The sequence below is a fragment of the Rhipicephalus microplus genome, chromosome 8 (assembly GCF_043290135.1).
Source record: "Rhipicephalus microplus isolate Deutch F79 chromosome 8, USDA_Rmic, whole genome shotgun sequence".
Taxonomy (NCBI): Eukaryota; Metazoa; Arthropoda; class Arachnida; order Ixodida; family Ixodidae; genus Rhipicephalus; species Rhipicephalus microplus.
The window spans coordinates 24560420-24573510 of record NC_134707.1 but is presented as its reverse complement, the minus strand read 5'-3'; the positions used below and the strand labels follow the sequence as shown (position 1 = coordinate 24573510).

At 44.8% G+C, this 13091-nt stretch overlaps 1 protein-coding gene across 3 annotated transcripts in view; it reads left to right on the top strand.

Moving 5' to 3' along the window:
- The window catches only part of LOC119165261 (uncharacterized), a 104630-nt gene that overhangs the window by 10940 nt on the left and 80599 nt on the right, over window positions 1-13091 (top strand). The window contains exons 5-8 of one of the 3 annotated variants that reach the window (XM_075871317.1): window positions 1565-1875; window positions 4196-4396; window positions 7397-7586; window positions 8957-9239. In XM_075871317.1, the coding sequence (XP_075727432.1) occupies window positions 1565-1875; window positions 4196-4396; window positions 7397-7586; window positions 8957-9209 (955 nt within the window). In that variant the 3' untranslated portion in view covers window positions 9210-9239. Of the gene's footprint in view, window positions 1-1564; window positions 1876-4195; window positions 4397-7396; window positions 7587-8956; window positions 9240-13091 lie in introns of those variants that run through there. The other 2 variants (XM_075871318.1, XM_075871319.1) reach the window with 2 other exon arrangements.

The window sequence follows — 13091 nt, the reverse complement described above, 5'->3', positions numbered from 1 at the left end:
GGAGGAAGAGAGCTTAAGGGCTATTTTTTTTTGTTGGACCCAACCTAATTGAACATAATCACCCGATGAGGCCAATCAAGGTACAGGGGATGCTATTAGCAGCCTTAAATGGTAGTGTAGCGATTATCTTATATACGAAGAGCTTGAAGGGGAGGATAGGGAAACTTTCTGCCCTCAAGCAACGTATCTGCAACTTTCGAATAATGTGCCCGATACTCTACCAGTTGAGCTATGGACAAGGGCGTTATCCCATTATTTTATCTAGTATATCTATGCACGCTAACCTGGCAGCGTTACTCAGCGTTGCTCGTATCTCTAAGGGCGACTGTGCAACACTCTTTTTTTTTTGGCAAATACAGTCAGGTAGAATGTGATTTCTGGTGGATATGACAACTGGCTAAAATGCCAGTTCTGCAGGTTTGCTTCCTGCCACCCAAAAAGGGCGTCCTCATTCTTTTTAAATTCTTGTCAAGAACATTGCAATTCAATGGAAGGACTACAAATGACGTTCAATGTACCTTTTTTTTTGGCTTGATAGTTTGTTGGTTTCCAAGTAGGTCGTTCCTGTTTTGCTGTGTTGTAACAAAATTTTGTGTTGGTCTGGTGTAACCACAATGTTTCAAAATGTCTTAGAAAGTATAGCTGGCTGTAGTGCCTGTCAGTCAAACTGTCAAAAATCAGCCATCATCGTTAGGGCGAAAGTGATAGTGGCGTAATGAAACACTGAAATTTGCCATCTGTGTCAGTAGAAACAGCTAGAAAGAGCTCACAAAGCAAAGAAATGCTAAAGGTACGCCTCATAGTTACCAGCGTCGCACACGCGTTAGTCTACTGACACGCTTTGATGGGAAGGAATAAGTGGTTGACAACAATGGAAACGGACACCAAGCAATTGAATCTATTTCTAAAATTGGTGAATATGATCCAAAGTAATTGAAAGGAGCGCAGGATAGCACAGCGTTGCTGAAGGTTCAGAAATTGAGTGTACCTATGAGTGTTTGCTAATAATTTATTATGGCGTCGAGACAATACCGCTGTCAAAATAGCGCACACGTGATGACATTCACCGTCAAGTCATCCAGTCATGCAAAAAAAAGAATTCTTTTGCAGCGTATAGACCCTTTCAAGGTTTAAAAACACAACCCCCTGATGACTTCCGGTTTTGTCCACTGATGTGCTCTGATAGCATTGAAGGTCCACAAGAGCTTTAGAAAATAGACCGCTGATTTTTAAAGTGCATGTCCTACCCTTACTTGGCAAAATATATTCAAATAAATATTCTTTTGAGCTACATAAAAATTATAAAACATTCCCTTGTACTTCACGCACGTTTCCTTTGTAGAAAAATGAAAGAGAGACTTTCCTTACGTTTGAAAAGAACTTCAACACGTGCATTCAGTTTCAACGTTAGGAGCTGGTAAATGAGGTGACCGGAAGTTTTTTTGGGTACAACAATTGTGACCTCGAAACCGTCTATAGCGTCTCTAAACATAGAAGTAAGTATATGTTAATCTTTGTAATAACTTTACAAACGAAATGAGTGCGTTGACAACTTTGGGTGCAGGTGCGGCGTGGTAAACACCCCGGTGGCTGTGGTGCTGACGATTCTGTTGCTCACGGGTATCGCGGGCAATAATAAGATGGCTACCGGAACCGGAGAGGCAATGTTTACCATAAAGCTGTTCGACCTCGGCTCTCTCATCGGCGACGTCTCTGGCCTGTCCAAGGGCGTCAAGGACGTTACCAGCGCCCTATACTTTGTCAGTCTCGGGATCTTGGCCTTCAATTTCGCCGGCGTGTGCGAATTCACAAACATTCGACGTGACATGAAGGCACCGCCTTCTTTCACCAAGGCTGCTGCCTTCGGAGTCGCAGGTAAGTCACTGCGCGTGACGGCCACAAGTTCTGCAGAGAGTAGCTCACAGCGTTGTTGATAGTAAATTGTACGTTAGGGCGAAAGCGTTTAGTGCATCATCCTCGCGGCAATAGGTGCCACACTGGCACATCCCCTTCACGCATGAGGACAAGTGAGCCTTTACACGCTCTAGAACGCGAATGGCGTCTGCACGACCCAAAAGCACGAGAGTACAAACGCATGCGAGTGGAGGCATATAAGTTGGGCGTCCCACTGCGGTTCGCGGTAAAAATTAAAAACATTCGCAACACACAGCAAGTGCTCATAAGTGGGGTGGAACGTCCGTCCGTACTTCTGTCTGTCTGTCTGTCTGTCTGTCTGTCTGTCTGTCTGTCTGTCTGTCTGTCTGTCTGTCTGTCTGTCTGTCTGTCTGTCCGTCCGTCTGTCCGTCCGTCCGTCCGTCCGTCCGTCCGTTCGCTCCTAACACACTACAGAACGCATTCGACGGGCGGATGGACAGACGGATGTTTCGCCCCACTCATCATTATTCACTCCTTGGATATATTGTGAATTTCTTCCACCAATTTTGTTTCATTCGTCAACTATACGAAAATCAATAGTGCCATCTAGTGATATTATTTAGAAGGACATATACACACACTGACATTTAGGGAGTAATTCTTAAAACTAACTAGAAGTGGCCACAGAGTTCGCTGAAATGAACTAGAGGGGACTCAGGCGCTGCGATCGTTCAGAGATCATGAAAATTTTTCGTATGACACAAATTTGCCTAGTGTTCGCGCTTGCGGGCGGTGAATCACACTTGTGGCTAGCATTTCAAATGCTGATCGCATTTAAAATGGTGATCCTAAAAGTTGAAGGTGGTAAAGCGTAACTACCTATCATTGGGCGATTGTTGTTCAGTGACAAAGCAGCTTCAAGCCACGCAAATACAGAAAGAACGTAATATACGAAGACTTGAAAATCTATGCAGTACTCATATTACCCATGCTCGCTGAAGCGCCATGCGTGGAAGCTTCCATAGACACTAGCACCAAAGTTCTTTCCATTGTATATTCAGGAAACTCTATGGAAGTGGCTACTTCAGCATACAGCTACGAGAGAGCGATCCACTCCCTGAGGATATTCGTCCATAACAAAAAAAAGAAAACACGTATACATAGGGCGTGTTTGCCTTTCATTCTAATGGGAGTGTAAAAAAATGGCGGCGTATCTGCATACTTCGCTGGCAAAGGTCGTCGAAAGAGACGATAGTCATCTTCCTTGAGAAAGAGAATAAAACGTTTATTTGACGCTCTGTGCGAGAAAATTGGCGAATAGGCACTGCGCGATCTATGGAAGCCATCTAGTAGTAATTTGAAGAAACAAAGTTTATTTCAAACGCGAGGTCACCGGTAGTTGGTAGCACCATGTAGTTTCAGTCAAGAGTAGTAAACAGCCGTTTATTTTTAGCCATAGCGTCGCATTGTCAGCGCCACGAACTAGTCACTGCGGTCTTTGAAATTACGTATCTATGCATTTCATAAATACAGTAACACACTACCCAAGGGCCCCGTAATAATTTTGTGCCAAAATATGCGTAATAATAATTTTTTCATTCACAATGTCAGTACAACTTAACGCAACAACCAGATCAAGATGGCTGGTCGCCTATGAATGGGTTAAACTTTCGCCGTTGTACTGAATCAGGTGACAGAAGAAGACAGACAGACACACCGGTAGACAGACAGAAATTTCTGCTTTGGAGTATTCCAAGAAAAATTATCGTCTTTAAAAGTTGAAGGACACTTTGAAAGTTCCAAACTGTATTCAGTGAATGCATATAAGACCATTCGACTGAGTGTCCGATGTCTTCATGGCCTGAGGTCAGAAAGAAAGCAAAGTGTGAATTCATAGACGCACTATCAACTGTGTTAAATTTGGGAAAATTCAGTTCATACGTACACTGCCCATTGCATTCGGGGTGGTGGTCGCCTTTGGTGTGGATGCTACCAAGTTTAAGCTTAAGGCCACACCTTTCGCCCTACCTCTTCCAGGTTTTCTTTCGCATGTTAATGCGTTTCCCTCTTACTCTGCCCATTGGACACGACAGCCATTCTTTATATACTTGTTGTTCTTCCTTTTCTCCAGACCCCCTTTTTTTCTCAATTTTTGCTGTTTCTCTCTTTTCAACCTGGCCTTCGTGGTTAAGAGAGAGAAATAAAAGTACTCGGATCCGTACAACCCAAGAAGGTGGTTGCTGCTGCGAAGAAACTAGTTGACTACAGCGACCAACGATGTTCTACATTTTCTCTAAACTGCGAGATGTACTTCCTGCAGGAAGCACGCTGGCTTTTTTCATCGTTGGCGTAACTGCCTGCGCGGTCCTTTACCCGTTCAACGGAAACGTCGTGCTGATCTTCAACACACGAAATGTCCGGATCGCTGCCCACTTCTTCACTGTGACGTGCTTCGATCAGTTGACGAACCTCAGCGACCTCATACTGGGAGAATACGACCGCGTAGAGGATTACGGAAAACGTGAGTGTCTTACTGCGGTTCCTTGAATCTCAATCATTTTTGCAAGAAGTCTTTTGGATCGTATCGCTGTGAAGGCGAAACCTTTTGGCGCTCCAGGAAGCGCGAAAGCTGACCATTGGCGTCGAAATCGCGCCATTGGCGTCAAGCTACCGAAAGATAGCTTTTACCGCGGGCTCCCCGGCTATCACGTTCTGTTTTAATGATGAAATAAAAAATTCAAATAAAGAAAAACAGAAATGATCCCGAAAGTCACGTGATCATATATGACATCATGATGACATCATCTGCAGGCGTCCCACAGTGCCCCCATGTGCGCCGTCATGGTCATGTAAAATAGTGTGATGCCACACAATGACGTCGAATTTATGTAAAAGATGGGTCTAACCCTGATCCCGTAAGGTGTCCTAGAATATTCATAGTCAGTAGAAGAAATTGTGGCACTGCCATGTTTCAGGCACCATGGGAATAATGGGTACCACATAAATTTGCCTAGTCGCGTTTCAGGCTTCAAAAATACTTGTGGCTTGGTTTATTGTTTTTGTCTTGCTTGTTTCAAAGAAAAATAGTGGCTCATCGTGAACCTCCCCGGGTGTTGATCATTTATATGGGTATAGCGCACCACGACAAGGACACAAAAAAGACACACAGACACACAGCAAGGCAATAATAAAAACACACGCACACACACAGCGTGTATGTGTGTGTGTGTGTGTCTTTTTGTTTCCTTTTCGTGGTGCGCTATACCCATATAAATGATGAGCCCCAACCAACGAGCCCGGCAACGTGCCTTAGCAAACTCCTCGGGTGATTTTAATTTATGAGCGCAAATGAGTCTTGCTGGTCACGTGGATCCACTGAACATTTTCTGAACTAAGTGTGTTGGCAATGCAGCGGAAGACTGCACGAAACCACAAGGAGCCGAGAAAACACAGCCCAAGCAAATCCATGTACTACCAATTATTCGAACCTCCCATATACACCAGCGCAAGTTTTCCTCTAGTGCACTATAGATTTTTTGTCAGAGACAGTGAAACACTATGGCAGGTGTCGAAAACTTCGTGGGTGAAGGAGGAGGCTCAGGAATATCAACAATGTAGGGAAAAACAACATTGCTGTACCCTCAGTCCTAAGAGTCGGCATATTATGGAAATAAAACGTGTCTCCACGCAAGTACAAGAACGTTCATTGTGAATATATGAGATCTTGAACAATGTCGATTGATGTTCGACATCTAGCCCACTGATCCACATTGATGCGCCTCCGTTTATAGACGCCAACAGTGGTACATCTCCATCCCGACGACTAACGCTCATGATCAAGATGTAATCATTCTGGTAGCTCTAGCTGTAAGCACATAGCTGGAAACCGCATATTGCGAGCGTCATCCAAGGGGGGTTTCAACAAGCACATGAAAACAAGTCGCAGTATTGCTGCAATAACGAAGGAGTGAGTGCAATAGCTACAAATTGAAATGTCACGCTAGTAATGGCAAGCAACTTAGAACTTTCATCGCGCTGCTCAATCATAAAGGACGCTCTGAATGAACAGACAGGACGAGCACGTACTAAGCATTGTCACGCTGCTCAGTTCATTTTTCTTTGTGTTTGAGCAGCCCACTCCTTTATCGAACGTGGCCGCTGGAGCAAGCTCAGTGATATTCGTGCTTTTTTTAACTTCCAGGGAATTTCGCGAATACAGCACAAGACGAATAGACCACCTCCAACACGCCATAAGGACGCGCGTACGGGCAACCACGGCTAGTAGAGCAAAACACATGTGGTTTATATAGGCAGGAATCACGTGCGCGCGCGTTGTCACGAGGGAGCCGATGACCTTCAAAGCGTGCCCTACGCACGCCATCTTGCTAGTGATAACGAGAACACCCTGAAGAGTCACTGAGGTATGTGCGCTGCCAAAGGTAAATGGTGAATATAAAGAGCTCACCGTTAGTACGCTTCAGAACGTGCTCTTTGTGGCTAAGTCATTTAGCATCACGCACTGTAAAGCAAAGAGTCGTGTGTTCGATTGCCGGCGATGAAACGTTCCCTATTTTTCGATGTCTTCTATTAGTAAACATTTCGTAACGTCACATCTGTGACTGAAATACATAAGCGAACTCTTGATGGACACTGGCACAAAAAAAATTTTACGTTCAAAGAGGACGGAGAAGAAAGAGCTGTCACTTTCTTGTCGTCTTGGTCTTTTGTATAAGGCAGCAGGTCGTGTTTAAAGAATAATTATTTGAAATTATGCAAGCCCTAGCCTGAATATATCCTAATACGATTACAACTGGTACTTACAGCCTCTCAGGGTGATTTATCTTTCATAGTCAGGGAGTATCTGAAAACTTAGGCCATTCGCATGCAATAAAACTTGATGTGCTCCTTTACATGACCCCCAGAAGAGGTCATTAGGTGCCATCGAACGTTGCCTAAGGTTGTAACGTGACAGTGGCGTCGCGACCAGCCTTGTTATTCTGCGTAAGCAAGTATTTATAAAAGAGTACCTCGTTTAACGCACGAAATCAACCATAAACATAACAAAATACAATCACAGGAAAGGAAAGAGTTTTTTTTTCGTTCTGTTGATGAAGCTGCAGCCGCATTTAGGTAAATGAGTCTGGCTTCTTGGGGTTACGAGTAGGTGCGCTACAGTCAATAGCACAGCTTAATGCCGAAGCTCAAAGGCACGGCTTTAGAACTTTAGCGTTCGCGTGAAGGGCTGATCTCTGGTTCCTTCTTTCAAGCCTCTACTCCCACCTCTATCTAAGGTAGAGTAGCGCATACACATTTGTTGCGGTCAAACTGCCTAGCTTTTTTTTTGCCTTGTCTTTTGCTCATTTGCGAAGATGGTCAGTTGGGGTCATCACATACTTTGTCATAATGGAATGTTGCGTGGAATATCACACAACTACAGTGAAATTCACAAAGCACTTAGGAGAGGGTGAAACTAGGTTGTCAATTCTTGAATTCTTAGAATGGTGCGCATGTCTTCCTGCAGGCTTGGCCTGGAGGCGTGCCCGAATATCGGCTCCGCTTGCCTTGTGCGCCGGTGGAATCGCCCTGGCCTTGCCATACGAAGGACCCTTGATGGGACTCGTTGGGTCCCTTGCGCTCTGCCCTGTGGCGTTCCTGCTGCCCCCCGTGTTCTACTACAAGCTGTGCCAGGGATCGGAGCAGTGGCCAGAGAAGTCAGTCACCAAGGCTGTACATTCTACTTTGACCTCTTTCTATTTTAAGATCAATGCTATGATGCCTGATCAAACGTGGTACGTCATCGTCGGCATCGGTGGCGGGCGCACGAGTGACGCAAAAGTTGATGACGCAGTTTCCACGTTATATGACGTGTTACCACGCAAGGACGTTGTCACGTGACATCGCATCTTGGTAAAAGTTTGGCGAAGCCGGAGGTAATGCGTGAGTTGCAGGGAGCTTTGAGTCTAGGAGGCGAAAAAAGAAGCCTTGTTCTACGCGGAAGGATTTCAAGAAGAGGGCGGGAGGGGCAGTGGAGTAGGTACGATCGACTGAAAATAAGCAAAAGATATCTTTCATCTTAGATTCGTCTTAGCAATTGCGAAAGAGACTTTGTCGCTTCTTGAACTGGTCATTCGCACATGTTTTATTGTTAGGCTTCCCTGAACAGATTGATTTCGCTGCGAAAGAGGGCGAAATATGAAAAAAAAAGGTGTACTTGAGGCATACGCAACTTGGACGGCTTATTTCGCAGAAACCTCTACAGGTTGTGCGAGTATGCGCTCACTGAAACAACGCGCATTGAGTCGCTATTATTTCGGAAAATAAAAAAAAATAACCAAGTAAATAGGGTAATAAAAATCACTGGGTCACTTACGTGATCGTCTTTGATGCTTCGAAGGAAAGTAACATTTTTTACGTTTTGAGTAAAGGTATTCATTCCACACCCCACTTTGCCGATACAATTCGACTGCTAAAGTCTTTTTGCATTGCCTCTAAGATAGAAGGCATTGCAAGCTTTGTTTGCCTCACCAATTTGTTTTCGTACTCCCTCCATGATGGGCCTACCTCTGGCCAATTGACGATGTCACGTGCTACAATACGTTCTAACGTTATAGCGATGACAAGGTGCAGTCATTTTGATGCCACAAATAGTAATGATCTGTAGCGTCCCGTTGGTGTGATCCAGTGACGTCATCACACGACAATGTGATAATAAAATCGGAGGTTCATCGTCCCAAAACCATGATATGACTATGAGAGACGCCGTAGAGATGGGCTCCGGAAATCTCTACCATCTGGTGTTCAGTAGCGAGCACTGACACGGCCTAGTACATGGGCCTATACCATTTTGCCTCAATTGGAATGCTACCACTGTAGCCGGGATTGCACTAGTAACCTTCGGCTCAGCAGCCGAGCATCCCAGCCGAGAGACAGACCATGCAAATTTTATGCATTATGCACCGTATTATGCTATTGTTACGTGGTCGATGCCACCGACGGTCAGCCTCTATGTTTCGTGGGTCACGACGGCTTTTTTTATTAAAGCGAATTCGCGTACTGATAGCGAACTTCATCTTTCTCGCAGGCCCCTGAGCACGAGAATGAAGATCGGCCTCGCATTAGCCATTCTGTGCGGCCTTTTCGTGTTCATCGGCGGAACGGTGGCGTCGATCATTCAGCTGGTGAACGAGTACGGTGCGGATGAACAGTCCTGCTTCCGGGGCTTCTGCTACGACCAAAAGTTCGCACTGACGCCGGCGTCACTTTCTCTTCTCGATATATTCACCAGCGGCGGGAACGTAGACCCCAATTGGGGTAAATGCAGCACGAAATACTGAACTACGTTGTAAATAAATTATTGACGATTACGTACTGCGCACAGAAGCGCTTGTTCAGGTAGCCTGACTGCAAGCGAGTGATTAGCATAGTGCAGTTAATAAAAATTTCGAAGCTCCAATAGAAAGACTAGAAGACTAGAAGGTTTTATTTTAGCAATAACGGCATTTAAAGAAGTTATTTTTTAAGAGCTGGGGCATTATTGTTCTTTGTATCCCAAAGTCATTCGATCCTTGTTAAAGACTTTGAGCCGTCGCAGCTCAAGTGTGGCAGGCGTGACGTCACGACACGTGATGCACTGCGCTGCGGCATTGCCTTTGCGGCAAGAGGAAGTTGAGAAAAGCCACTTTGACCTTTTTAGGTTCACCAATTCAAATCGGCTCGCGAAGTCCACAAATGTTCGTTTTTTCTTTAACAAAACAAAACCAAAACACAAGAAAAAACGCCAAGAGTTCGTTCGAAGCCCGCAAGCGCGATGACCTGGTAAATCCGTGCAGTACTCATCAATCTCATGGTGGCTGAACGATCGCAGCGCCAGGGCTTCCTCGAGTTAACTTTAGAAAACACTATGTGGACCATTAGTTGGAGTTGTGCATGAGTCTGCGATCATGGAGTACATATACCAGAGCCTGCCGTTTCTTTTACGAGGTGAGTAATAGGTTTCTATATTTATTAATAAGTTGACTTGGTATTAATATGTTTCAATCAGAAGAACCTGGTAATTACCAGGCTCGCCGATTTCATCATTTTTCACATCGAATATTACAAGGTGCGTACCATGGCATTGGACGTTTATAGGAAAGAGAGAACGTGTTGACCAGTAAGTATTCACAGTAAGTATTTATATTCTGAAACGCATTCGAAGCATTGGTAAGCTTCAAGTGCTTGGCTTCCGCTTCTGTAGGACGCCTGCATGGAGGTTGATGCGTTATAATTTTAATGTAGCGTTCTGAGACACATTCGAAGCCATGGTAAGCTTCAAGTGCTTGGATTTTGCTTTGTTACGACGCCTGCAAGGACGTTGACGCGTTATAGTTTTATTGTAGGGTTCTGAAACGCATTCGAAGCCATGGTAAGCTTCAAGTGCTTGGCTTCTGCTTTAGTACGACGCCTGCAAGGACGTTGACGCGTTACAGTTTTATCCTAGAGTTCTAAAACACATTCGAAGCCATGGTAAACTTCAAGTGCTTGGCTTCAGCGTTCAGTCATAGGATAGAGTTCATAAATATTTTTGAACCCGGCAGTGTATATAGTGCAGAGGGCTGAATCGAGCGTTGCGTACCTGAAACGGAAGGCCAATATGTGTCAAGAAAAACGTTGCACATAGAGATAGTTATGTTCAACTTAAACAAAAATCCAAAACCAGGTAGAAGGATCGGAGGGCTGCTATATGTGTAATTCACCATGTTAGAAAGCACATCGCGATAACGAAGACCACTGTGAAAACTTTGTCTTTGTGAAATCACAAAGTTAAGTTTATTTTAATGACTGAGATTTTCAGAACACGTAATCATCTCGGCAGCGTTTTTTGTAATCGACATAATGACTCTAACGTACCACTTGTTGCCGTTTCGCTGAATGAAATGCGCATTCAAAGCGACTGATAAACCCGCAATGAGAAGTAAATCGCCGTCCAAGTGCTCTACAAGGACGGTTAACCAGAGAAGCTGAAATGTGTGACCACAAGCCGTTACATACGTCGCAGCTAAAGTGCCGCTCGAGAAACTCTCGCCGAAGGCGAGTGTCACCGCTGCGGACAGGCTTCAGTTTGACAAGCGTCCCGCTGTTGACAGCCTGTTGACAGCTTCGTATCAGTCGACAGCAAAATACATCGGTTGTGGGAACTTCGATAGTGTGCGCAATCTTTCGAAAGTTTTTCTTCCCTTACGTGGAGAAACATTATCTTCCGTCCTAAAAGAGAAATATCGAAACAGAGAATGAGCCTAGAGTGTTGTCCCATCACTGTCACACACACGCAGACACAGGCTGCGTCTTATGGTCAACACATTTTTCGGTTGCGGAAAAAAAAAACACCCAAAAGACGCTCACCTCACCCCGCGCAGTGGAGGAAAGAAAAGCAATATCTCATCTTGACGGCGGAAAGGCCGGCGCAGGAATTGCTGGGAATAGAACACTGCACACGCTGATCACAAAGAAGTGAACTGAATAGGTAGCTTTGTCATGTCACGTGACAAGGTGTCCTCTAGGGAAGATTCTAGCGGCTGAGGTAAGTTGCGTAAAAGTGGACGATACCGTCTTCGCAGTGCCTCAATCACATCTTTGTACTTCTACGTACTGTGCCCGAGCCCTGAAGTACAGGTCATAAGCGTGGAAATTGTGGCTTATACACGTTAAATCACCTACGTAGATTAGTTTCATTCCCCAAAAAAACACTTCGCCCTGGGCAGGAGTAACCATGAAATGCAGTATTTAAGTTCAACATTTTCTTTTTTTCGCAACCACTTTAAAACTTGGAGCAGAATGACAGCCATCGACTTTACTATTAGAGAGCTCGTTCTCCTACAGTCGGCCAAGGTCGATGAAGTCCTCCGTGCAAAGTTCTCGAGTGCGTCGATAGACATTGCAGTCTGCACAAAATGACATCGATAAGTGGTATATTCAAAGCGAAAATAAAACGCTAACCCAAAAAGCCCTAGATTCTCATCGCTTCTTACTAAAATGCATAATGATGAGTAATAAGATATCGGCAAGAGAATGCGGTACCGTGGCTTATCACGTCAAAGAGTGCCACTGTCACCGGCTAACGATAGCTTATCTATTGATGTCATAGGAAGCCAGCCACCATAAAACAACGCATATTTATCAATAGAGAACAGCCACGTCGTCTTGTAATTGGGACCTCGAGGCGATCCGTGCATACAGAACTGCATCAAACGTGAAACTAAAAAAAGAAAAAAAGATTGCGAGAATCTTTCAAAGCGCCTACCTAACACCCCTGCTTTCCAGAACTCACGTCATTGCCCGAGTTCATTTGCGCTACGGAGGTATTACCGCCTATCTTTCCGACTTTAGTTTGCATGCACCTTTCTGCCTACTGGAATCTCTTCTAATCTGTATGGAAATCAAACGCGGGGCGCGGAGAGGAAAGTATCGAAATGTTTAACACAAAAGCACACACCATGAATGTTGAAGCTAGTTTCCAATACACCCGAAAAGACGTCACGGGGAGGCTGGTCCGGACGAACCACTTCACGTGGTTCATTATTTCATCGCAAAATCACCACGTGCCAACAGGGAAGCTTCACTGGTCACATGGAAGCAATCAGCGGAAATAGCGCTATAGTGGCATCGGCATAGAAATGGAAATCTCCCCATCCAGTGATCTAATGAACCTGGGCGAACAAGCCACCCAATGTAAAGCACCAAAGGCGACAACTACGTGCCTCAATCAGCCCATTTTCCCCTTCCTTTCGAACTTTTTCTGTTTATAGCGCCATCAAGTGGGGAACACGGGTACATGTATTTGACGTTTTACTGCTATACGGGTCTGAGAAACCCCAAAGAGGATTTTTCAACTACGTCAGTTTGTTCAATTTTACATACTCTGTGGCATTCACAGTTAATACGTGAGTACGCTAGTATTTTACATCAGACAGGATAGGATAACTGAGGGCCACGGTTTCCGCTGAGGGGAAGTAATCTTTTAAAAAGATGGGCAAAGGCTCATTTGGATTGGTTACACGCAGAAAAAACAGACAGATAATGAAAACTAAATATGTGGTGTAAAGACAAGAAAAACCCAACGTCCAATAACTGGGCCGACTGTTCTATTCTGCTGTACAGGGCAGGGTGAATGGTAAGAATGAAAGAAAGTGTTGTGTACACCCTGATTAAAAAAATTGCCCGCAGCTTCCCTCGGGGGA